Genomic DNA, 27829 nt, shown 5'->3' on the forward strand with positions numbered 1-27829 from the left:
TCTGTCGGAGGTGATGTCCGTTGGGAGGCCAAACCTGGCGATCCAGTTTGCAATGAGCGTCCTGGCACAGGACTCAGTGGACGTGTCTGCAAGCGGTACGGCTTCCAGCCATCTGGTGAACCTGTCTACCATGGTAAAGATATACCTGGTGCCCCGGGAGACTGGCAGGGGGCCGATGATGTCCACGTGGATGTGTTGGAACCTCCTGTGCGTTGGCTGGAACTGCTGGAGGGGAGCCTTTGCGTGCCGCTGGACTTTGGCAGTCTGGCGGTGTACGCAGGTCCTGACCCAGTGTTCGACCTGTTTCCGCAAACCGTGCCAGACGAATCTGTCCACTACCAGCTTGATGGACGCCGGGATGGACGGGTGGGCCAGGTCGTGCAGCGTGTCGAACACCCGGCTCCTCCATGCTGCTGGTACCCAGGGTCGGGGTTTGCCGGTAGACACGTCGCACAGGAGTCGATCCGCTGCCGGACCGATGGAGACGTCCTCCAACTGGAGCCCCAAAACGGTGGTGCAGTATGCCAGGATCTCAGTGTCTGACCGTTGCGCTTCCGCCAGTGCTGCGCAGTCTATTCCTGAAGACAATACGCCTACTGAGTGGAGGCAGGGGCGAGACAATGTGTCAGCGACGACGTTGTTCTTCCCTGCGATGTGGTGGACGTCCGTGGTGAATTCTGAGATAAAGGACAGGTGCCTCTGCTGCCGAGCCGACCATGGGTCCGATACCTTGGCCAGTGCGAAGGTGAGGGGCTTATGGTCCGTATATACGGTGAACTCCCTTCCCTCGAGGAAGTACTGGAAATGCCGGACAGCCAGCTGGAGCGCTAGCAACTCTCTGTCGAAAGTGCTGTACTTCACCTCTGCTGGCCGTAGGTGCCTGCTGAAGAAAGTGAGTGGTCACCTCTGGTCCTTGATGAGCTGCTCCAGGACTCCGCCGACTGCCGTGTTGGAATCGTTGACTGTGAGTGCCTGGGTACATCGACTCTCGGGTGCACTAGGAGGGCCGCCTTTGCCAGTGCATACTTGGCCTGCTCGAGCGCCTCCGTGGACTCCGCGTCCTATGCCACTTCTTTGACCTTGCCGGCCATCAGGCTGAACAAGGGTCTCATGATGCGTGCCACCACCAGCACGAACCGATGATAAAAGTTGACCATCCCTACGAACTCCTGCAGGCCCTTGACTGTGCTGGGCTTGGGGAACTGGTGGGTGGCCTGGACCTTGTCCGGTAGGGAAACTGCGCCATGTCGGTTGACTCTGTGGCCGAAGAAGTCAATCTCTGTCAGCCCAAACTGGCACTTCGCCGGATTGATTGCCAGTCCATGGTCGCTCAGGCATTGGCAGAGCTGGCGCAAATGTGCCACGTGCTCTTGGTGCGAACTGCTGGCCACCAGGATATCGTCCAAGTAAATGAAAACAAAATCCAGGCCGCATCCCACCGAGTCCATGAGCCTTTGGAAAGTTTGGGCTGCATTCTTAGACCAAAAGGCATCCTCAGGAATTCGAACAAGCTGAACGGGGTGATGAGGGCTGTCTTGGGCACATCGTCTGGGTGCACTGGGATCTGATGGTATCCCCTGACCAGGTCGATTTTTGAGAAGATGTTCGCTTCGTGCAGGTTCACCGTGAAGTTCTGGATGTGGGGTACCGGGTAGCTGTCAGCGGTTGTGGTGTCATTGAGCCTTCTGTAGTCTCCGCAGGGCCTCCATCCTCCTGCGGACTTGGGCACCATGTGCAGCAGGGATGCCCACGGGCTGTCTGAGCGGTGTACGGTTCCCATCTCTTCCATCTTATGGAACTCCTCCTTGGCGAGGTGGAGCTTGTCGGGTGGGAGCCTGTGAGCTTGGGTGTGCAGCAGCAGTCCTTGCGTGGGGATGTGGTGCTGCACGTCGTGCTTGGGGTTGGCCGTGGAGAACTGCGGGGTGACTATGGAGGGGAATTCCGCCAACACCCTGGCGAATTCGTTACCCGAGAGGGTCACGGAATCCAGGTGGAGGGCCGGTAGCTTGGCTTCTCCGAGCTGTAAAGTCTGAATCATCTCAGCGTGGACCAAACGCCGGCCTTTTAGGTCGATCAGGAGTCAGTTGGCTCGCAGGAAATCTGCCCCTAGTAGAGGCTATGTCACCGCTGCCAACGTGAAAGTCCAAGTGAAACGGCTGGACCCGAAATACAGTGAGATAGTTTGCAGGCCATACATCTGAACACTGGTGCCATTTGGTTCTGTCTTCACTAAGGAGGACATAAATAATCTTCCAGAAATAGTAGGGGACAGAGGGTCCAGTGAGATGGAGGAACTGAGCGAAATACTTGTTAGTAGGGAAGTGGTGTTAGGTAAATTGAAGGGATTGAAGGCAGATAAATCCCCAGGGCCAGATGGTCTGCATCCTAGAGTGCTTAAGGAAGTAGCCCAAGAAATAGTGGATGCATTAGTGATAATTTTTCAGAACTCATTAGATTCTGGACTAGTTCCTGAGGATTGGAGGGTGGCTAATGTAACCCCACTTTTTAAAAAAGGAGGGAGAGAGAAACCGGGGAATTATACACCGGTTAGCCTAATGTCGGTGGTGGGGAAACTGCTGGAGTCAGTTATCAAAGATGTGATAACAGCACATTTGGAAAGCGGTGAAATCATCGGACAAAGTCAACGTGGATTTGTGAAAGGAAAATCATGTCTGACGAATCTCATAGAATTTTTTGAGGATGTAACTAGTAGCGTGGATAGGGGAGAACCAGTGGATGTGGTATATTTGGATTTTCCAAAGGCTTTTGACAAGGTCCCACACAGGAGATTAGTGTGCAAACTTAAAGCACATGGTATTGGGGGTAAGGTATTGATGTGGATGGAGAATTGGTTAGCAGACAGGAAGCAATGAGTGGGAATAAACGGGACCTTTTCAGAATGGCAGGCGGTGACTAGTGGGGTACCGCAAGGCTCAGTGCTGGGACCCCAGTTGTTTACAATATATATTAATGACTTGGATGAGGGAATTAAATGCAGCAGCTCCAAGTTTGCAGATGACACAAAGCTGGGTGGCAGTGTTAGCTGTGAGGAGGATGCTAAGAGGATGCAGAGTGACTTGGATAGGTTGGGTGAGTGGGCAAATTCATGGCAGATGCAATTTAATGTGGATAAACGTGAAGTTATCCACTTTGGTAGCAAAAATAGGAAAACAGATTATTATCTGAATGGTGGCCGATTAGGAAAAGGGGAGGTGCAACGAGACCTGGGTGTCATTATACACCAGTCATTGAAAGTGGGCATGCAGGTACAGCAGGCGGTGAAAAAGGCGAATGGTATGCTGGCATTTATAGCGAGAGGATTTGAGTACAGGAGCAGGGAGGTACTACTGCAATTGTCCAAGGCCTTGGTGAGACCACACCTGGAGTATTGTGTGCAGTTTTGGTCCCCTAATCTGAGGAAAGACATCCTTGCCATAGAGGGAGTACAAAGAAGGTTCACCAGATTGATTCCTGGGATGGCAGGACTTTCATATGAAGAAAGACTGGATGAACTGGGCTTGTACTCGTTGGAATTTAGAAGATTGAGGGGGGATCTGATTGAAACGTATAAGATCCTAAAGGGATTGGACAGGCTAGATGCAGGAAGATTGTTCCCGATGTTGGGGAAGTCCAGAACAAGGGGTCACAGTTTGAGGATAAAGGGGAAGCCTTTAAGGACCGAAATTAGGAAAAACTTCTTCACTCAGAGAGTGTTGAATCTGTGGAATTCTCTGCCACAGGAAGCAGTTGAGGCCAGTACGTTGGCTATATTTAAGAGGGAGTTAGATATGGCCCTTGTGACTAAAGGGATCAGGGGGTATGGAGGGAAGGCTGGTACAGGGTTCTGAGTTGGATGATCAGCCATGATCATACTGAATGGCGGTGCAGGCTCGAAGGGCCGAATGGCCTACTCCTGCACCTATTTTCTATGTTTCTATGTTTCTATTTGCAGCAGTGAATTCGGGGCCTGGGAACGCGTTACGAGTGTCCATGTTCGGGAGGGGGGAGTCCGCTGACTTCAGCCCCAGTGTCTACCAGGAAGCGTCTCCTGGAGTGTTGGTCCCAGAGGTACAGGAGGCTGTCTTGGTGGCCAGCTGTCATAGCCATTAGTGATGGCTGGCCCCAGCGTTTCCTGGAAAAGCACATGGTGGACGGCAGAGGCGCACACCTGAGCCCCATCTTTGGTGATAGAAACACCATTATTCTGAACTTTCGTCTTTTTCCCCTGTGGGTCTCGACGGCTTCAGTTGCGGGGCCTGGGCTTTGTGGCGCACGATCGTGGCTAGGCCAGTGGAGGCTGATCCACGTTGCTTGCTCTGCCAAAGGACGTCTGCTTTAGCCGCGACCCTGCGTGGGTTGCTGAAATCCTCACTCGCGAGGAGGAGGTGAATGTCCTCTGGCATTTGCTCGAGGAACAACTGTTCAAACAAAAGGCAGGGCTTATGGCCGTCCATGAGCGCCAGCATATCATTCACGAGCTCGGATGGTGTGCGGTCGCCCAGGCCGTCCATGTGTAGGAGCCGCACGGCCCGTTCGCAGCGGGAGAGTCCGAAGGTACGGATCAGGAGAGCCTTAAGCTCAGTGTACCTGTCCTCCGCTGGTGGCTGGCGTAGGAAGTCGATGATCCGGCCTGCTGTCTCCTGATCGAGCGTGTTGACCATGTAGTAGTACCACGTGGCGTCAGCTGTAATGTCTCTGATATTGAACTGGGCCTCAACCTGCTAGAACCAAACGTGGGGCTGAGTGGCTCAGAAAGTCAGGAGCTTCAGAGAGACCGCGCTGTGCAAGTTGCTTGAACTCATGGCTGGTCGCTGAGTCACCAGCCCCAGATGCCGTCTGGAACGTCAGGGTCACCAATGTAGTCGCGTGCAAACGCGTTACTAAAGAAACACACAGAGGCAGAGAGAGCTGAACTCAGAATGCCTTTACTGATTCGAAATCGCGCGCTTAAATTGCCCCTTCCATGGGCCCCTGCGACCCACGGGGCAGACATGACGTCAGACTGTCCCCGGAAGGTCTGCCCCGAGCGGGTAGTTCCAAACGCGCTACCGCGTGTCTACCCGCGGCTTCCGATGGTGGTTTGAGTCCCCTGTGTGCGGGCCGCCACAATGTACTTAAAAAAATTAAGAAAAGACAGCAAAATGAGGAATACCGAAAAAATAGTAATGATGTTAACCATAGGGCATATGAAATTATGAGTCTAGAGTCAAGAGGATAATCAGATTGCCAAGAGGCAGGTTGAGAAGGATATTGCTGATGATACTAAGATTGACTCCAAGAGATTTTTCCAATACTTCACTGGTAAAAGAAAAATGGGAAGGAAGTTGAGTGTATTAGGAATAATAGTGGGGTGCTAATTTATGCAGAGAAGGACATAGCAGATACTCTTAACTCGTAATATGCCAGTAAGTGAAGAGAACAATAAGGTTGTTTTCAGTGACTTAGAAATCTTAGAAAGTGAGGTCCTGCTTCAACTGAGAAGGCTGAAAGTTAATAAATCTCCAGGGCCAGACAACGTATATCAAAGGGTACTTAAGGAGGTCTGTGATTGTATATAGGCTGTATAATGCACTTGTGAGGGCACACCTTGAGTACTATATACAAGATTAGTGTCCTTGTTATGTAAGGGATGTGAAGGCACTGGAAAGTGTTCAGAGAGGGGCAACTAGACTCATTCCAGATCTGCAGAGTATGAGCTATGAAAGAAGACTGAAAGAATTAAATCGTTTTAGCCTAAGTAGATGTAGAATGAGAGGAGATATGATAGAAGTGTTCAAGATCACGAAGGGTGTAAGTAAGGTGAATGCCAGCTGCTACTTCAAAATTAATCCATCTTCAAGGACATGGACCGTAGGTGGAGACTGGTTAAGGGGGAGGGGGGTTCACACTAACATTAGGAAGCATTTCTTTACACAGCAAGTTGTGGACACATGAAACAAACTACCTAGTTGTATAGTTGAGAGTATTGCCTTAGGCACTTCCAAGTCTAAACTCGATAGCTATTTCAATACACTATGTGAATAGGAATTTGACAAGCTTTGTTGGGCTGAATGGCCTGTTCTTGCCAAAAACGTTCTAATATTCTATGTTCTAATTTCCATTCTGACATGTCAGTCTATGGCCTCATCTACTGCCACGATGATGCTGAAGGAGCAACACCACATTTCCCATCTGTGTAGCATCCAATCTGATGGCATGAATATCAATTTCTTCAACTTCAGTAATTTCATCCCCCTTCCTTCTCTCTTTTTCCATTCCCCATTCTGACTCTTCTCTTATCTCTTCTCTTCTCCTCAATTGCCCATCAACTCCCTTTGGTCCCCCATCTCCTTCCATTTCTCCCATGGCCCACTGTTCTCTCATATCAGATTCTTTCTTCTTCAACTCTTCACCTTTTCCACCTATCACCTCCCAACTTCTAACTTCAAACCCCCCCCCCCACCCACCCATCCTCCCTTTCAATTGGTTTCTGCTATCATTCTGGCTTCTGCCCCCTTCCTTTCCAGTCCTGATGAAGGGGCTTGGCCTAAAACATCAACTGTTTATTCCATTCTGTTGATGCTGCATAACCTGCTGAGCTCCTTCAGCATTTTGTATACATTGCTTTGGAATGGTATTGATTTTCCTTCATAACTTGTGGTCAAAGTTCTGCTGTTCCTTCCATTTCAACTCTGAAGTGTTTTTACCACATGCACTTCAGCAGTTCAGATTAGTGATGTATCATTACTCACTTCAAGGACAATTATACTGACCAAATTTGGCACTAAAGGAAACTTCCTGCTAATTGTTGTAAATATAGGTTTTTATAATTATACCTGTAAGTATATCTCTTCCTGAAATACAAATTTAAGTTGAATTAATAGTTACAATTTGCTTTGTTGTTCGATGGAGTCTTTTCTCAGTTGCATTTTTCTAAAGCGTAAGAATCCAGCTTTCACCAATCTCATAACTTATTCTTCTAGCTATTGGAGTAAGAGTACTAAGTATTCTCCTTTGTGTTTTTATAGGCAGGAAGTTTGCTTTGGATCTAAGTCCAAAGGACTTCTATTGGCGGGTGATTGAAAGTTTATTTACTTATTTATATTTAGAGATAAAGTGGGAAGTAGGCCTTTCCGGCCTATCAACTCCCCACCCTCTCCTATTCAACCCTCCACTAATCATGGAACAATGTACAATGACCAATTAACCCATCAACTGGTACATCTTTGGACAGTGGGAGGCTACCGGAGCACTCAGAGAAAACTCACAGGTTCCACAGACTCCTTACAGATGAAATCAGAATTGAACTCCGATCTCCGACATCCTGTGCTGTAATGGTGTTGCGCTAACACTCACACTGTTCTTGTAAGTGTGCATGTTGGGACAGTGCAGTAAAATATTTTAACGGGCAGTGGTAGGTGCTCTATAGAAAGGTAAAAAGACTGTTAGCATACAAAATATTAAACACTTTAACATGTGACACTAAATTAATTTAAATTTAATTATACCTTATTCCACTTTTCAACATATTATTCTTTTAAAATAACAAACCATTGGCCATCACCATTTCAGGTTATGTGACCCACTTGAAATAAAATCTGGAATGGATTCTGCTTATTTATTGGAGACATTGGCTGGGAATTTCATGGATGTGGTTCAATATAATAAGGACAACAGAGTTTTTGAGGTAAGCACTGAAACAAACCAATTGTATGTTTTAAAAAAAATACCAGCAGATGTTTCTATATCTGATAGAAGACTGTGCTTTGTCTCACACCAGAGATATGGCTTGTTTCATGTACACTGTGGCCTTGATTTTTCCAACTAATTTCAACCATCTGTGCTCTCTGGAGCAATGAGTATTTAGCAACTGGAACTTACTTGATAAGGTATCCAGATCCTTAACAGCAAGACTTTAAATAGCGGATGGCCCAACAACACAAATGAGGCATTGATGTCCATGCCCCGACTGCAAAAAAATACTGAAAGAGCTTTTCAGTCAGCTAAGCCCTATCCACTACCTCTGACTGTTGCCAAACTTGTAAGGGATGATCTAAAGGAAATGAAGTAGATGGCATTTCCACAAAATATGGATTTTTATGTTTGATCCCTAATAAATCTAAGATTGCTTCATTTTTTTTACTTTTTCATAATAACGTTAGCAAATAGCATACAATATTTTTACACAAAGCTTCCACAAGAACCTAATAGTTAATTTCAGAATGCAAAAAATAGCTTTTTAAAGTTAAGTATTCAGATTTGCCAAGTTTATAATTCTTTCTAACTGCAGTTTTTTGATTTTCTCCTCCAAACGTTCTCAGTGTTTGTGATGGAATGAGTTAAGAGGCTTCCATTAACAAACTGTTTAACATATTTGAACATACTAATTAAGTACAGAGAGGGCTGCCCAATCTCTCAAACCTGCTTTGCCTTTCAATAAGCTCATGCCAGATCTGACTGTAACCACAACTCTGCATTTCTATTAATTCTGGTAGCCCTTAATTCTCTTGCTTAAGTGGCTATAGACATTTGCCTTAAAATATTCATCTACTCTATTTCCAACATCTTTTGAAGAAGGAAGTTCCAAAGAGTCATGACCCACTGAGAGAGAAAGAGAAATTTCCTAAATGAAGATAGTCAGATTTAAACAGTGACCGTGGCCTCAGATTCTCTCAGAAGAGGAAACATCCCCTTTAACATCCTGTATAAACTCCAATAGATGCAAGTCTAGCTTTGCGGCCCTTCACAATTAGGCAAAACATTCTATTCAAATAATTAGTTTAGTAACACTTTTCTGAACTGTTTCCAATGAATTAAGTTTGATTGGACTAAGGAGGTCATACAATAAGCAAAGATGTGATCTCAACAACAGCCGATAGAACTGAAGCATAAGCTTGACAATTTTATATTTAATTCCACTTAAAAGAAATGACACTCTCTATTAGTTTCCCTAATTACTTGCTGCAGACTAGTCATTTGCAAATTGAGCACCAGAATATTCAAGTCCTATATACCAGAGCTCTGCAATTTAGATAAAGTGCATCTTTTTCACTTTTCCAAATGAATGGGCAATTTCAGATTTTCTCAAGATACATACCGCTGGCCTGACCTTTGCCCACTCAGTCAAATAATCCATATCTTCCTTATGTCAATTTGAAAAGTTACTTTCCTATCTTGGTGCCATCAGCAAACTTAGCAATCATAGTTCACGCAACTTACTTACTGCATGAAACCTGTCAAATTGTGAGGTCCTAACACTGAAACCAGCATCAGAATCAGAATCAGCTTTATTATCACGTTATTACTTGAACTTCTTTGTTTTGTGGCAGGATTACAGTGCAATGTGTAAAAGAAAATCATGTAAGTTACAATAAGAAATATGTATTAAAAAGTAGTACAAACAGAGAGCAAAAATAAGGCGGTGTTCATGGTACGTTCAGAAATCCGATGGTAGAGGGAAGAAGCTGTTCCTAAAATTTTGAGCATGTGAATTCAGGCTTCTTCACCTCCTCCCTGAGGGTAGAAATGAGAAGAGGGCATGTCCTGGTTAATAATGGATGCCACCTTCTTGAGGCATTGCTGATTAAAGATCTCCTTGAAGGTGAGGAGGCTAGTGCTCATGATGGAGATGATAATGCCCTGCAGCATTTGCCATTTGTTACATCTTGCTAACCAGTGAAACAACTCCGTCCACACTAACATGTTACCTCCTGCAGCACTGAGCTTTTACTTTTCACAAACTTTGATGCAAATGGATTCCTTTGATACACAGCACGTTACTCCTTCGAAGGATTCAAAGAAAATTTATCGTCAAACTACGTATGCAATATCCAACCCTGAGGGTTGTCTTTCCCACAGACAGCCACGAAACAAAGAAGAGCCATGGAACCCGTTCAAAGAAAAACATCAAGCCGCAGCACCCTACCCCCCACCCTCCACATGCAAACAGTGACAAAAAAATGAGCGACAACACAGAATAGAAAACACAAAATCAAAAGGCATATTTCAGTTCAGCTCGGTGTTCATTATCTGCAGGCTGTCCTGATTCAAAATCATCCAAAAATAGCAGCAAAGAAACAGGAGCAACCAGAAACTGGAGCATATCATACGTGAATTAGAGTCCAACCTGCAAACCACGTCGATTAATCCTTACTCCAGCGCCATCCTCCACTGGCATCAAGGGAGAGAGAGAAATCACTTGAACTCAAGAGGAGTGAGTGAGAGTGGGAGAGAGATGGCTGGATGCAGACACCCTCCTCCAGCAGCAGGCAGTGTGAGGCTGATAGAACACTCACTCAACTCTGCACCCACTCTAACCAGCAGGCGATGGAGTCGATAATGGGCTTTCAGCCCGTCTCCAGGCCTCCTAGCCCCCATGCCGCACGCATCGCTTACAGTCTCGTGGACAGAAAAGCACCAGATCGCTGATCGACCAGAAGACCCACCACCAGAATATAGATAACAGGCTCGAGCAGAAGCAGAATACATCTGAAATAAAAAAAAGGTGTAAAGGAAGGAAAAGAGTTCCTTCATGACCTGTTATGAGCTTGTCACCTTTGTAGCATTGTTCACTGGCACTATCATCAAAATAAGTTGATCAGACAAGATTTCCATTTCAGAGAACCATGTTGACTTTGCCTGATTAGCTTCAGTTTTTCTAAATGCTCTGCTATACTTCCCTGGTCTCAGTTTCAACAGACATTTTGTTAACTCTTCTCCTTTATTCCTTCTGAAAGCATACTAATGGAAAAGCAGGAAATGTAATCATTTTAAAAAGATTTTGATAGGGTACTTTGAGTTTAAAAGGACTTCTATAAATTGCATAAGCCTTTGAGAGGTAATGCCTCAACTTTGTACAATGCAGATTTATTAACAGTTCCAAGATGCAAAGGTAGCCCTCATAAACAAGTGCCTAGTTTTGGTTACTTTTTTAACTGATGGCAATTTACAAGGATAGTCTTCTGGTTTGTGACCAGAGCTGGTAGACTGGTTAATCAAAAGAGCCTTAAGGTTTTAAGGCACATCCTGACATTATGCACAAAGCTGGCCCTTGTGATATCTGTCTGCTGCCATCCTCATGCTCAGCCTCTTCCTCATCTTACTGCTCTTGCTGTGCAGTGGGAGAGGACTGAAAACTCACAAAGATCAGATTGTGCAGCGGAGGAAGCAGATGTCATGACAAGAACCCCATTCTAGGAAATGAGCACAGCAATCACTGAATGAAGCAAACCACAGAATTTCATCAAAGAGAATTTCTGAGTCTCCCCCAAGCTCCCAGAAGCTGCGTTTTGTAACACAATCAACACTGCAGACATAACTGAAAAAGAAAAACAAAGAAGAGAATAGCCCTTCTCACCTCACAGAATCCCTTCAATGTATTTCCCATAAGATATAGAAGCAGAATTAGACCATTTGGCACATCGATTCTGCTGTTCCATTTTATCATGGCTGTTCCAATTTTCCTTTCAGCCCCAATCTCTTGCCTTCTCCTTGTATCCCTTCACGCCCTGACGAATCAAAAACATATCAACCTCTACCTTAAATATACATAAAGACATAGTCCCCACAGGTGTCTCTAGCAACAAATTCCACAGAATCACCACTCCCTGGCTAAAGAAATTCCTCCTCCTCTCCATTCTAAAAGGACGCTCCTCTATTCTGAGGCTGTGTCCTCTGGTCTTAGACTCTCCCACTTTAGGAAACATCCTCTCCACATCTATTCTATCAAGGCCTTTCACCGTTCGATAGGTTTCAATTAAGTCACCCCTCATTCTTCTGAATTCTAGTAAATACAGGCCCAGAGCCATCAAAATCTTTTCATATGACAAGCCATTCAATCCTGGAATCATTTTCGTGAACCTCCTTTGAACCACCTCCAGTTTCAAACACATCCTTTCTAAGACGAGGTGACCAAGACTGCTCACAGTACTCCAAGTGAGGCTCACCAGTGCATCCTTGCTTTTGTATTCTAGTCTCTTTGAAAGGAATGCTAGCATTGCATTTTCCTTCCTCACCACAGACTCAACCCGCAAATTAACCTTTAGAATATCCTGCATAAGGACTCCCAAGTCCCTTTGCACCTCAGATTTTGTATTTTTTTTCTCCATTTAGAACAGTCAACCCTTTCATTTCTTCTACCAAAGTGCATGACCATTTACTTCCCAACATTGTATTCCATCTGCCATTCTTTGCCCATTTTCTTAATCTGTCTAAGTCCTTCTGTAGCCTCTCTACTTCCTCAAAACTATCTGCCCCTCCACTTATCTTTATATTGTCTGCAAACTTTGCAACAAAGCCATCAATTCTATCATCCAAATCATTGACATATAACATAAAAAGATTCGGTCCCAACATAAACCCCTGCAGAATATCACTTGTCACCAGCAGACAACCAGAAAAGACTCCCTTTATTCCAACTCTTTGCCTCCTACCAATCAGCCACTGTTTATCCATGCTCCTTTATCCACACGCTTTCCTGTAATACCATAGGCTTGTAGCTTGTTCAGCAGCTTCATATGTGGCACCTTGTTAAAGGCCTTCTGAAATCCAAGTACATAACATCAACTGATTCTTCTTTGTCTATCCTGCCTGTTATTTCTTCAAAAAATTCCAACAGATTTGTCAGGCAAGATTTTCTTTTGAGGAAACCATGCTGTCTACGGCATATTTTATCATGTGCCTCCAAGTACCCTGAATTTCAAAGATAATAGGCCTGTCGGTGAAAGCTTTCGTGGTGAGTGTGTTTGCCCATAATCATATTCCTGAACAGATATCTTTTAGATGTGCACTTCATGGTAAAGTTTGACTGATATGTTAACAGAAGCATGGATGTGGGGAAATAATAAATGTGGATAGAATTAGTGACAGAGAAATAACCCACCTAACTGAGGTCCTAGGCAGCATTTCTTCTACTCTACACCAAAGCCCTGATTAGTCCTGACAAACCCACTGACATCTCATTAGATTAAAATGCTCAGATTCCCTAACTGTAACTGCAGCTACTAGTTGTCCCTCTCCAACATTTCACTGAACTCAGCCACATTGAAATGTGCAATGTCTGTTTGATTGTGTCCAAACCCCCAGGATCTCCAATGTCTGTTGTGACGGTGAACCAAGTCACTGGAGAGTAACAGAAGCTGCCAAGATGAGGCCACTCACAAGTCAGAGGAGTAACACCTGATGTCCTGTCTGTGTAGTCCCTAACCTGACAGCGTGACCACTGATTTCTGCAGCTTCCAGTAGTTTCTCCCCCCTCCTCCTTCTCTTTTCTTCCATTCCCAATTCTGACTTGCCTCTTACCTTTTCTCTTCTCCTTATCTGCCCATCATCTCCCTCTGGTGTCCTCCTCCTTCCATTTCTCCCATGACCACTGTCCTCTTCTATCAGAATCCTTCTTCAGCCCTTTACCTTTTCCACTTTTCACCTCCTAGCTTCTCACTTCAACCCCTCTCCCAGCCACCTCCCTTCCCCTTCACTTATCACCTTCTACTGTACTAATTCCCCTCCCCGATCTTCTTATTCTGGTTTCTTCCCCCTTTATTTTCAGTACTGATGAGCAGTTTCTGCTCAAAACAACATTCCGTAGATGGAGCCCAACTTGCTGTGTTCCTCCAGCACCTCAGACTGTGTTGCTCTGGAATTCCAGCAACTGCAGAACCTCTTGTATTTATGATCTAAGATGTCTTTATTCATCACAACAGGGATGCATTCTCTTGGAGAACTTTGAAACAGTGTTTTCCTGAACTCAAAGTACATATTATACTTTCATCCCATATTCTAAAAATATATGATTAGGGTTAGGATTAGTGAGCTGTGGACGAGCTGAGTTGGGGCTGGGAGCACGAGAGCATTCGTGGGATCTCCCCAACACAATCCTCGTACTGTTTCAGTTGTTGATGCAAAATGAAGCACTTCACTGAATGTTTTAGTCATAGTCATACTTTATTGATCCCGGGGGAAATTGGTTTTCGTTACAGTTGCATCATAAATAATTAAATAGTAATAAAACCATAAATAGTTAAATAGTAATATGTAAATTATGCCAGGAAATAAGTCCAGGACCAGCCTATTGGTTCAGGGTGTCTGACCCTCCAAGGGAGGAGTTGTAAAGTTTGATGGCCACAGGCAGGAATGACTTCCTATGACGCTCTGTGTTGCATCTCGGTGGAATGAGTCTCTGGCTGAATGTACTCCTGTGCCCACCCAGTACATTATGTAGTGGATGGGAGACATTGTCCAAGATGGCATGCAACTTGGACAGCATCTTCTTTTCAGACACCACCGTCAGAGAATCCAATTCCATCCCCACAACATCACTGGCCTTACGAATGAGTTTGTTGATTCTGTTGGAGTCTGTTACCCTCAGCCTGCTGCCCCAGCACACAACAGCAAACATGATAGCACTGGCCACCACACACTCATAGAACCTCCTTAGCATCGTCCGGCAGATGTTAAAGGACCTCAGTCTCCTCAGGAAATAGAGACGGCTCTGACCCTTCTTGTAGACAGCCTCAGTGTTCTTTGACCAGCCTCAGTGTTCTTTTGATGTTTTAATGAGTAAGTGATAAATAAAGCTAATCTTTTTTCCTTTAAGTGGTTTGATGCAATTTCAATAACTAGAGTGACATTGTTTACTTCAATATTTTGAGACTAAAACTGGTTCGGTTGAATTAACTATTTACAATGGGAACACACTGTAACTGAAAGATAGCTCTTCAAATGCCTTTGCTGGAACAAGGTGCTTCATATGAGTGGTCTAAAAATTTGTGAGGACAGAGAATACACATTCCCCAGATTAGTGTTCTGAAGGCTGACTCTCTGGTACACAAATATCCCAATCATGCCTAGACAAATATACTTATGACCGGTGAGCATGTTTGATATACTACATGACTAAATAACTTAGCTGTCACAGTGCTTAGTTGCCTGGTTTGAAGGAGGACAATTAACATTGTTTTACATTTGGCTGATGCATGTGAGAACAATGGCTCATGGCTATATCAGTTTGTAAACCAAGCTGTTGAAATCTCTTGAGCTGCCAGTCCCTGCTGTTGGCCAGTAGATTATAGTCTATAGACAGTACTGTTTATCTTTGTTTGGAGACACAGGACTGTATCAGGCCCCTCCAGCTCAATGAGCCTGTGTTGACCAGTTGCACCCATATGTCCAATTAACCTATTAACCCGTACGTCTTTGAAACGTGACAGGACAGTGGAGAAGCCAGCAGAAGCCCACACTGTCACGGGTATAACAGACAAACACCTCACAGACAATGCTAGGAATGAGCCCAGGTCACTGATGCTGTAATAACATTACACAAGTCACTACGTTAGCATGCTGCACAATTCTTGTTTACAAAGATGCCCTTTTAAATTTAAACAGATTCCTGCTTGCAATTTACATGAAGAACTGAAGACTCATTCTTGTTTGAGTTAACATCTGGTATATTCACATAATTCCATAACTCCTGAATCCCCTACGATGTCCCATCTTAAATCTGCAGCTGGGAGACCATGAGGGAAATGACATAACTGCAATAACAGTTTACCGCATCTGTTTAGATGCATAAATTTTAGGCCAAAATAAAGGCCTTTTTTCTGTTATAAACCCTTCTCAATCCTTTATAAGATGACTATTATTTTACTGCTTAGCTTTCTCTCTCTGGCAGAAAATAATGGGTAAGAGGAGGGTTAATAAATAAGCAAAGCCGTGGGGCCTGACAACATGCCTGGTCAAGTGCTGAGTGATTTTGCAGCCCAACTAATAGAGGTCCTAACAGATATAGAAACATAGAAAACCTTCAGCGCAATACAGGCCCTTTGGCCCACAAAGCTGTTCCGAACATGTCCTTACCTTAGAAATTACCTAGGGTTACCCATAGCCCTCTATTTTTCTGAGCTCCATATAGCTATCCAGGAGTCTCTTAAAAGATCCTATTGTTTCTGATTCCACCACTGTCATTGGCAGCCCATTCCACGCATTCCCCACTCTCTGCATAAAAAATTTACTCCTGACATCCCCTCCATACCTCCTTCCAAGCACCTTAAAACTGTACGCTCTCATGCTAGCCATTTCAGCCCTGGGAAAAAGCCTCTGATTTTCTACAGGATCAATGATGCCTCTCATCATCTTAGACATCTCTATCAGGTCACCTCTCATCCTCTGTCACTCCAAGTGAAAAAGGCTGAGTTCACTCAACCTATTCTCATAAGGCATGCTCCCTAATCCAGGCAACATCCTTGTAAAATCTCCTCTGCACCCTTCCTGTGGTTTCCACATCCTTCCTGTAGTGAAGTGACCAGAACTGAGTGCAGTATCTTTGATTCAGACCAGTGTCCCTGCAGGCTTCAATGCATCAGGCATCATTCCAATGCCCAAGAGAGTGACAGTAACTGGCCTAAACCAGCTACGTTGGACTCTTTCCAATTCGCCGACTTCTCAAACTAGCTCACTGGGCCTCCACTCCGTTCTGTCCCGCCTAGAAATCAATGACTCACTCGCCAGGATATTGTTCATCAATTTCAACTCTGTGTTTGCCATGAGCAGAGGCTGGTGGGTAAACTGTTCTAGTTGGGATTCAAGACCCCTCTCTGTAACGCGATCTTGGACTTATTGACGGAAAGACCCCAGTCAGTCCAAGTTGGCAGCAACTTCTCAAGCTCCATCAGACTAAGCACTGCTCCCCCCAGAGCTGTTGCTCATTCTGCTGCTGATCACCACTGCACAGCCAGATCCAGCTCAAGTCACGTCATCAAGCTTGCTGATGCTACAACAGTGGTTGGCCTCAGTGATGCCAGTGATGAGTTGGCAGACAGAGAGGAGGTAGGGAGGCTTGGCAAATGATGTGAGAACAACAACCTGAGCCTCAACGTGGACAAGACAAAAGTGATGATTGTGGACTTCAGAGAGGCACAAGTCAACCACTCTCCATTACACATCAATGGCTTTTCACATGCATTTTCAAAGTTCAAAGTAACTTTATTATCAAAGTACATATATGTAACCATACACCACCCTGAGATTTGTTTTCTAGCGGACATACACAGTAAATCCCAAAATCATAATAGAATCAATGAAAAATTGCACGCAACAGGACAAACATCCAATGTGAAAAAGACAAAAAACTGTTTAAATACAAAAGAAATAATAAATCAATCAATCAATCAATCACAGGATCATGAGATGTAGAGTGCTTTAAAGTGAGTCTATAGGTTGTGGGATCAGTTCAGCTTTGGGGCAAGTGAAGTTATTCTCACAAGTTCAAGAGCTTAATGGTTGAAGGGTAATAACTGTTCATGAACTTGGTGGTCTGGTCATTCTTCCTGATGAGAGCAACGAGAAGAGAGAATAGCCCGAGTAGTGGAGGTCCTTGAAGAGGGACGTTGCTTTCCTGTGACCGTGCTCCATTTTGATGTGCTCAATATGGGGAGCACTTTACCCATGGCAGACTGGGCCATGTCCATTACTTTCTGTATGGGTTTCTGTTCGAGAGCATTGCTGTTTCCATACCAGGCCGTGATGCTCTACACCACACATCTATAGAAGTTAGATGCCATACCAAATCTTTGTAAACTTTTAAAGAGGTAGAGGCACTGCTGTGCTTTCTTCATAATTGCACATGTGCTGAGCCCAAGAAAGATCCTCTGAAATGATAGCATCAAGGAATTAATGAGCCTCTGCGCCTCTGATCCTCCGATGAGGACTGGCTCATGAACCTCCGGTTTCCTTCTCCTGAACTCTGTAGTCAGCTCCTTGGTCTTGTTGACATTGAGTGAGAGGTTGATGTTGTGGCACCACTTGGCCAGAATTTCATTCTCCTCCAATATGCTTATTCATCACTGCCTTTGATTCAGCCAACGGCAGTGGTGTCATCAGCAAACTTAAAGTGGCATTGGAACTGTGCTTAGTCTCACAAATAAGTGTAAAGGGGTTTTATCTTTTTTGTTACTGTGTAGGCTAATTAAAATGGCTTCTTTGTTATGTTATACTTAGGAATGCTTCTCTGTTATGTTAAACGTTGAGAAAGTTCTTGCGCTAGTAGCTTGTTTTGGGTTAGAGTGTGATAAGAATATGTTACGAACCAATTGGGATAGTTGTTATGTTTTTGGTGTATTTGAAGATACTGTATGCGCGGGGTTTCGGGACAGAAGGCAGGAGAGAGAGACAGAGGATCTGCTAACAGGGTCGGACCCCGAGCAGGGCGTTCGGCGAGGAGAGGAGACGGAGACGCACTCGTGTGGAGCGTCTGGTCAACCACCGTTGTTGGTCCCAGGTGGCCGGTCGAGGTGGTCCGAGGGGTCGCAGGGTGAAGAAGAAGGGTCCTAAGCTCCAATTGTTTGTGCACGAAGAGATTGATAAGTGTGGCGCCTTTGATTTTCCTTTTATATTTTATTCTCTATTAATTATATAGTTCCAGTAATATCTATAAACTGTAAATCATTTAATCGTATCTGGTGTATGGTCTGTTATTTGGGCGGGGTGGGGTACATCACACAGCATCCACACAAACTAATTACCCAGTTTGGCAGGGCCAAGGGCTGTTTCCCTAGACGACAGCGAGCCGAGCGACCCTGAGGCTGGCCGGGGGGGGGCTACATAAGTAAGTATAAAGTGAGTAGAGCAGGGTGCTAAGCACACAGCCTTGTGGTGCAACTGTGCTGATGGAGATTGTGGAGGAGATGTGAATTGATTAGAGTTGGTAACTGAAGAAATCAAGGCTCCAATTGCACAAGAAGGTATTGAGGCCTTAAAACTTACTGATTAGTTTTGAGGGCGTGATGGTATTGAATGTCGAGCTGTAGTTGATAAAGAGCACTGTATGCTGCTCTGGTGTCCAGTTGTTCCAGGGTTGAGTGAGGAGCCAATGAAATAGAATCTGTTGTGGACCTGTTGTGCCAGTAGGCAAATTGGAGCAGATCCAAGTCGCTTCTCCAGCAGGAGTTGATATGTTTCATCAACAACCTCTCAAAACACTTCATCGCAGTGGGTGTAAGAGCTACTGGACAATAGCCATTGAGGCAGGTACCATGTTCTTCTTGCACTCTGGTATAGCCATAGCCTGCTTGAAGCAGGTGTGTGACTCAAACTATCGTAGTGAGAGGTTAAAGATATCAGTGATCACTCCAGCCATTTGATCAGCACAGGTCTTTAGTACTCGGCCAGGCACCCCACCTGGGCTGGATGCTTTCTGTGGGTTTGCCCTCCTGAGGGACGTTCTTACATCGGCTTCAGAGACTGAAATCACAGGATCACCAGTGGCTGTGAGAGTTCGTGAAGGTTCCTCCACGTTTTGGTGGTCAAATGAGCATAGAAGGCATTGAGCTCACCTGGGGGTGAAGCCTTGTTGTCACCTATGTTGCTTTGTTTCACATTGTAAGAGGTAACAGCATTCAAGCCCTTTCACAGGTGTCAAGTACCCTTCAGTGATTCAAGTTTGGTCTGGAGCTGACTTTCCAAAGATCTTCTCTGGACCTCATATGTCTTACTTGGTCACCTGATCTGAATGACACTGTTCTGGCCCTTAGCAGATTGGAGATCTCATGGTTCATCCAGGGCTTCTGTTTGAGGAAGACTCCAAATGATTTTGTGGTGACACACTCATCTAGAACGGTTTTATAAAGTCTGTGAAAACAGTAGTATATCCTCTGAGAGTTCTTGAACACAGTCAAGTTCACCGACTTGAAGGAATCCTGTATCTGCTCCTCTGCCTCCCACAAACCCACCCGCCTTTGTTGTCCTTATCTCTGAAGCCTTGATCTTTATGCAGGTGGGACGTAGGCAGCCAAGTAACCAGATTTCCAGAAATGTGTTCTAGGCATGGATCTGCTGTCATTCCTTGTTGTGATATAGTCTTGGCGTGGAATGGTAGACATTCCTCATCGTAGTACAGTCTAGCCATGAAACAGTAGGCTTTCATTATTGTAACATAACTTTTGAATTATATTTCATTAATTATTTTGTGATAATATTTTGTTTTAAGTGCTGTATATGATATATGCATTGTGGATGTACTGTGGTCTGAAATAAAGTTGTTTTGTTTAGTTGTGACAATAAACTTGAACTTAACTGTCTTCTCATAATGTACTTGTTCATGAGTTCCCTTTAAATGTCTCTAGTAATTTGTTTATATGTTTTTTTAAACAGGACCCAAAAGGTGCCAACATCACAATTGACGTGCTCTGTACGATAATGGAGAATCCTTTCTTGGGTATACCGTACAAGAGATATGCAAAGGTTTCTCAGCTCCTACTGGATACATATGAAGAAAAATGTCTGGACGCAAGTTACAGCAAGTTTTTATCTGATATGTTGAACACTTCCTGGGCTGCTCCAGCAGCAGATGGAAGTAGGAAAACAGCCACTATTTAAAAACTGCTACCTTATTGTATTTTGGAGTACAAAACTAGTGGATAATTGGAATAGTTTCACACATCATTGGAAATGTCTGTCAATCTGTCTGTCTCCATGGCTAACAGTAGAATTCATGGGCACCTTCTGGCTTCCTGTACCACTATTACTGGAGTCCCTGATCATTGCTTTTATATTCTAGTCCTCTGGAAATGCAATGCCTGCACTGAGGACTGAAGTGTAAAAGCAAGGATATAATGCTGAGGTTTATTAAGGCATTGGTTAGCCAGCACTTGGAATCCTGTGAGCAGTTTTGGGCCTCTTATCTAGGAAAAGCTGAGCTGGCTTTGAAGAAGGTCCAAAGGAGGTTCAGGAAAATGATTACCGGAGATAATAGGTTAATGTACAGGAGCATTTGATTGCTCTGGGCCTGTCCTCTTTCGAGTTTAGACTGAAGAGGAGGGGGGATCTCATTGAAACCTATCGAATATTGAAGGCCAAGACAGAGCGGATGTTTCCTGAAGTGGTGGAGTCTAAAACCAGAGGACACAACCTCAGAATAGAGGGACGTCCATTTAGAACAGAGGGGAGGAGGAATTTCTTTAGCTAGAGAGAGGTGAATCTATGAAATTCATTGCCACAGACAGCCTTGGAGACCAAGTCTTTGGATTTACTTGAAGTGGAAGTTGATAGGTTCTTGATTAGTCAGGGCAATCAAGGGTTCCAGGCAGAAGGCCGGCGAATGGGATTGAGAGGGCTAATAAATCAGCTGTAATACAATGACGAAGCATACTCATTGGGCTGAGTGGCCTAATTCTGGTCTTATCAATATCTGCTCCAATGACACTGATGTAATAAGAATCTAGCTTCAGGAATTGGAATCCATCCAGCCTAAGGCGAGAACCTCCTAACTCCTGTACCCATTCATTACAATCTGCAGGGCATTCAGAGTTCTGATACTCCATGTTCCCCAGCTCACCACAGCACTCATTGCATAGAACACATCTCCTTCCTAAAATCTAGATCATTGTCATCAGTCTGCATGGAAGAGCAAAACCATCTATTTAACAATCCACTCTACAGATACAAGACCAGAACTTGTGCTGTTCAAGATTACTGGGAGTGGGAGGATTTCTTGCCCCCAGAAAGTTGTTCCCATTTTGAAACCGTTGACTGGTAAAATGTTGATCATTCACCCATATTTGAATATAATCTTGCAAGTACAAGCTAGATAATTCCTTGGACAGGAGAACAGACTTTTGATAGCCAGATAAGTTGTGACAAATATGGTGAAAGTAATGTTGTTTTGCTGGGTTCTGTTATTACAGAAGCCACATAAAATGAGTATGGTGCACAATTCCCATGTATTATGTGTATGTTGTGAGAGATACTTTCTTCTATTAGATATTCAAGTAATGTTGGGTACAACATAGATCATGTTGCTTCATGGGCTGTGCTTTTGCTATTGACCATTCTGTAGTTCATTTTTCATTAATAATAATTTGTTTGTAACTTAACAGATTAAGGTTTAAGATCTATTTTATTTCTTACATCCATCTCACAACATGAGGGAGTAAAAATCTTTTATGTTGTGTCTCCATCGCTATGTACAAGCAATAAGAAGGAAAATATGGGAAGACATTGCCCAAACACTAAGATAGTATATATAATTGTTTGTATACATGTATGTACTGTCAGATATGCAATCAAATCAATGTGTATTGATAAATGTGTACTGAGGGCCTGGTGAAAGAAGCTATCCCATAGGCTATTGGTCCTGGCCTTAATACTGCGGTACCATTTGCCAAATGGAAGCAGCTGAAACAATTTGTGGTTGGTGTGGCTGGAGTTCCTGATGATCCTGCAGGCTCTTTTTACATACCTGCTGATGTACTGTCCTGAAAAGAGGGAAGTTCACAGTGGCTGTCTCACCACTCTCTGCAGTGCCCTGCAACTGAGGGTAGTACAGTTCCCGTACCAGGCAGTGACACAGCCAGTCGGGATGCTCTCGATGATGCCCCTATAGACAGTCCTGAGAATTTGAGGACTCAAACCAAATTTCTTCAGCCATCTGAGGTGAAAGAAGCGCTGTTGTACTTTTATCACCACATGGCCAGTATATGCAGTCCAGGTGAGATCTTTGGTGATGTGTATACTGAGGGACTTAAAACTACTCGCCCTTTCAACTACAGTCCCATTGATGTCAATAGGAGCAAGTCTGTCTCCGTTCCTCATGATCAACTCCTTCATTTTTCAGCATTGAGGAGAGGTTGTTTTCTTGGCACCACCATACCAATCATGTTTTATTTAAATTTATTTCATTATCACATGGAATTATTTGAATTATTACTACACAAAAAGAAACGATTAGCACATTGAGTGTACATAAGCTTCTGTCAAGTCCAATTCCTCCCTCTTTGTCCATGAGTTTAGTTTTTAAACTGGGTTCTTGGTGTAGCTAGAAGTTTATTTTAGAAACAGATTTCCAAACTGAATACATACATTGTGCCTTTTTTTTTGCAAAAGTCTAAATATTTACGGATTTATGAAGAAAACATTCCTTCCGATTGGGCCGTAGAATTTCATTGAGGTTTGGGTTTAATATTAATATTTGTTATAAATATTAGAGTTAGAATTGAGTGAAAACTCTGATAGTTAGGTTTTCTGAGTGAATAGGTAATAAACAAATATTAATGAAGGTACATTTTCAAAACTGCACTCATGATTGTTTCCAATGATAATTTATTTTCCATTGGATTCAATCAGTTACTTTAAAATAATATGGTCAGCTCTCATTATTCAGCAGAGCCTTCTCAGCATAATGTTAAAGTTCTTTTAAGATGTAATAAATGAAATTAGTGCCTTATAATTCAAATCGTTCTGATTTCACATGGCCTTTGTAAACTGATGCCCAATCCAGGACACAAAAATATAACAGTTCAACTTTTTCTAACATATTGTTAGAACCAGCATAAGAACTTGCAGTGAATGATACCAGTGTTTCAAATATGCTGCATTGTGTGGGCATGCATGAGCCACAGTCAGTAACCTTGTTCTTGAATTGTCTTCCAAGTGCTTCTTATCTCATTCCCATGTTAAGTTGATACAAATTAAAAATATTCTGGAAAAGATTGGGAAAATAGAAATGTTCCATCTGGTGCTGCTACCTTTTAACTCTTTTCCTCCTAATCTTTCTTTTTCGGTGCTGAGGTCACCATCTAATGTCAAGTTTTAGCTCCCTGACCACTGAATGCCAAAGTGATTAGTCTTCAGGCATAGTTTGTTTGGTCAGTTGTTCAACCTTTGGGAACGCTCATCAAAGTTGACACCATCCACATAAAAATGATTAAAAACATGTACTTTAAAAGTGGTCTCACTAGATTCTAGTCAGAAGCAGGAAGCAAATTCTTTCCCTCTTGCTACCTCGTAGGCAGTGAGATAATTTTTGAAGAAGGGAATTGGTGTTCTGGCTGGCCCACAATTTGATATGCAAACTTAGTAGCACTTTGTATTCAGCATTTACCTGCTTGGGCACAAAGTATTTTTATATGTTTATGCACTTAGCCACAGTGTATTTTTTTACATGTTTTCACTCTTCAATGGAATTTTTCACTTATTTCAGGCAGACAATGGGCTTATCAGTCATGTACAGAATTTGGATATTATCAGTCAACTGAATCTCTGCAGCAGCCTTTTGCTGGTTTTCCCCTCAGGTAAATTGGATTCTAGGTTCTTTGATACTTGTAGTGTGCTCTTATTCGTCACTTATCTTTTAGTGAGGAAAATTAAATCACAGTATTCTTGAGTAATCTCACATTTAGATGTAGAACAAAAATAAGAAAATCAGAAACTGGAAACAAACAAGAGAAAGTCTGCAGATGCTTGAAATCTGAGCAACACACACAAAATGCTGGAGGAACTCAGCAGGCCAGGTAGCATCTATGGAAAAAAGCACAGTCGACGTTTCGGGCCGAAGCCCTTCAGCTTGACTGCTTCAGAATTGTGTGTTTTGCTTGAATAAGAATCTGGTTTTATTTGTCGCAAATTGTGTTCCACTAGCAGTGTTTTTTCATCCTTTTAAACACAATATGTTAATCCAGCAATGGAGTACACAACTAGTGAAGGAAAATCTAAACCACTATTTGCATTAATTTACTGTAGAACCTGTTTTGTACTAGTAATAATATTAATAACTGCTGAGGATTGTGGTGAGTTTTGCCATCTTTCATAATGCAGTCCAGACCATTGATTGTCCTTGCAGGTCTTGTAGGAATGGGTAGCACACTAATTTGGCCCCTGCTTGATAAATCTGTGTCTCTTCATTCAATCCCCTTTCATGAAGAAGTAATGACTGCTGTACTGAATCTATAGCCTGGGTTGATTTTCTTCTAACTATTTTCACCTACTCTCTCCCATTGCCAAATATCTGCCAACAGTTATGCTGCCAATTCAGAAATTTCCCTGTTCAATCCATTTGCTTTTGTTGTATTAGTTGGGACAGTTTCTTCCTTGCTAAGTTTACTTATTCGTTATTTATTTAATACTAAATATTCATTTTTCAGGATGACTCTGCACATTTGGAATACAGAAGTTGTTGCCCATTAACCATCTTCAGACTTTAGTTTGTTGAAAACTAGTAAGCCAAGTTATACAGAGATTTATGCCTGTTATATATTGGTTTTACCAGTGAGAATTCATTCTGAGATTTTCTGGGAATTTTATTAGAGTATTGTGGGATGAAGAAATAAGCAAAAAGCAAGAGGAATTCACAAAACATGCCATTTGTGTTTTGGTTATAAGTCAATACCTCTGTTAACTATGGAATCCAAATTCACTCATAAGTTGTTCACCTAATTTTTAGTTGCCTGTTCTCTGTAATGTGAAAGAAACATTGAATTTATTGCAATTTGAATAAGGATTTAAACTGAAGTTTTGTATGTTTTTTCAGGGGATATGTGGTCTCATGAGAACTGAGAAATCCTGATGTGCTCAATTTTTTTTCCTTCAACTAATAACTTTTAAACAAATCTGGTCCCCTTTTTACTGTTTGTATGCGTATATTAGCTGTCTTAATTTTCACATTGCAACAGTGACAGCACTTCAAAAATATTTCACTGGCTCTACAGCACTTTGTTATATCCTAAATTCATGAAGTTTGTTGTATTAAAACAACCCTATTTTTTTAAAATTTAAGCCCACCCCATCCACTTTTCTTATTAATGTTGGGAAAAAATTAATATAAAAGAAACGATCACATCTTTCGTGCAAAATAACTCCAGTGTTAATATTTCATGCTTTGTTTTGATTCCATCAAAGTTAATTCATTGGAGATCTATTTTACAAATTCAAAATCAATTGTTTCGTAAAGGTTTTACAAGACAATAATCTTAATAAAGACAAACATGGTAAGGTTCATTTTATGTTTGTTTTTTTTTAAGAGTTCACAGTGGAATGCCAAAATCTTATTTCCTGCCCATCTGGATCAACTTGAGGCCTTCGTTAATTATATAAGTAAAAGGAACTATTTTACAAAATCTTGTTTTGTTTTCTGTCTCTCTTCTGTTTTAGTTACAAACTGCAGCAATGCATGGATTTATTTGGTCCTGCATTCAATCATACTGTACTTGCTGATGCTGTACAGCACACCAATGAAAACTATGGAGGTACTAACATTAAAGGAAGTCGAATAGTTTTTCCAAATGGCTCAAAGGATCCCTGGCATGTACTGAGCATTACCAAAGGTCATAGAGCTATTTACATTCAAGGTAATGATATTAAGAATATAATTGTTCCAATTTCTGCTAGTTTACACTTATATCATCTGTGAAATCCAAGCCATTTTAAAAAATATCGGTTGATTCTGTGCTGAGGATCACATAAATTGAAACCATATTCAGTAAAAATTAAGTTTCCATAGTTTTTAAAACCAACTTTGGATATAATAAGTACTGGCCCTGACCAACATCAAAATAAAAATTAAGTCTGTATGTGCTTAAGTTGAAATCATTGTCTTAATAAATGTTTTTGCAGATATTATTTTAAAAATTGCAAGTAAAGACTAAATAAAACTGGTCATAAAACTGGTGACTGATTCAGTATAAGTTAATTATTATCAGCTATTTATAAACAGCTTAACTACAAGTGGAAGATTAGATACTCTAAAGAAAATAATTATAACAATAATTTGTAAAATGAGTATTTTCTTCCGCATTAATAAATCGTGGAACAAGTTAAAATGTCAGCACAACATTGTAGGCCGAAAGGCCTATTCTGTGCTGTACTGTTAGATCTTCTATATTCTAATAAAGTTGCAGCAGTTAGGGACTGAACTACGTCTAGAATATTTTAATGTACCAAAATTATCTTCTGTTACAATATTGTATATTAATACAATAATAAATATTTGTGCTTGTTATATATTTTTTCATGTATGCTTGAAGTACACAAAAACAAGTTCAGACACATTGTGTGCCTAGATGCCTAAAACAGGAACTATATCCTACACAGTATTTTATGTAATCGAGGGTGTCGTTTAGTAGAGGACATTCATAACAAGGTTTTGGAGCAGAAGAATGACACATCCTTAAAGAAAGAAAAGATGGAAGACAAATGAGAGATAGCCAATAATATTAAAGACGATACCAAAAGTTTCTTCAGGTATATAAACTGTAAAACAGAGGCGGGTGTAGATGTGGGACTGCTGGAAAATGTTGCTGAATAGCTAGTAATCAGAGACAAGAAAATGATGGACAAACTGAATAATTATTTTGGATCAGTATTCACTGTGAAAGACACTAGCAGCATGCTGAAAGTTTGAGAGTGTCAAGGGATAGGAGAGAGTGAATTTGCCATTAGTAGGTCAAAGGTGCTTAGGAAGCTAAAAGATCTGAAGGTAAATTAATCAACTGGACCAAATGGTTTACACCCCAGGGTTCTAAAACTGGTGGCTGAAGAGATTGTAGAGACATTAGTAATGATCTTTCAAGAATCAATGGATTCTAGCATGGTTTTAGAGGACTGGAAAATTGCAAATGTCACTTCACTCTTCAAGAAGAGAGAGAGGCAGAAGAAAGGAAATTACAGGCCAGTTAGGCGGAATGCAGTGGTTGGGAAGATGTTGGAGTCGATTGTTAAGTATGTGGTGTCAGGGGACTTGGAGGGACATGATAAAAAATGCCAAAGTCAGTGTGGCGTCTGTAAGGGAAAATCTTGCCTGACAAATCTGTTGGAATTACTTGAAGAAATAACAAGCAGGGTAGACAAAGAACAATCAGTGGATGTTTGGTCCTTGGATTTTCAGAAGGATAGCACATTGGCTGATTGGCAGGAGGCAAAGAGTGGGAATAAAGGGAGCCTTTTCTGGTCGACTGCCGGTGACTAGTGGTGTTCCACAGGCGTCTGTGTTGGGACCACTTCTTTTTGCGTTATTTGTCAATGATTTGGATGACATTATTTCAAACAGTGACTCTATTTTACTGTACATTCTCATTTTCATTTGTGCCTG

The 27829-nt window shown here is 42.6% G+C and overlaps 1 protein-coding gene across 1 annotated transcript in view; it reads left to right on the top strand.

Annotated features, from left to right (window-relative positions):
- Nucleotides 1-27829, top strand: part of prss59 (serine protease 59, putative) — a 70236-nt gene that overhangs the window by 35912 nt on the left and 6495 nt on the right. The window contains exons 5-8 of the mRNA XM_072256963.1: nucleotides 7552-7666; nucleotides 20122-20323; nucleotides 23948-24038; nucleotides 25894-26090. Coding sequence (XP_072113064.1) covers nucleotides 7552-7666; nucleotides 20122-20323; nucleotides 23948-24038; nucleotides 25894-26090 — 605 coding nt within the window. The remainder of the gene's footprint in view (nucleotides 1-7551; nucleotides 7667-20121; nucleotides 20324-23947; nucleotides 24039-25893; nucleotides 26091-27829) is intronic.

The sequence above is a fragment of the Mobula birostris genome, chromosome 4, assembly GCF_030028105.1.
Source record: "Mobula birostris isolate sMobBir1 chromosome 4, sMobBir1.hap1, whole genome shotgun sequence".
In the NCBI taxonomy this organism is placed as follows: domain Eukaryota; kingdom Metazoa; phylum Chordata; class Chondrichthyes; order Myliobatiformes; family Myliobatidae; genus Mobula; species Mobula birostris.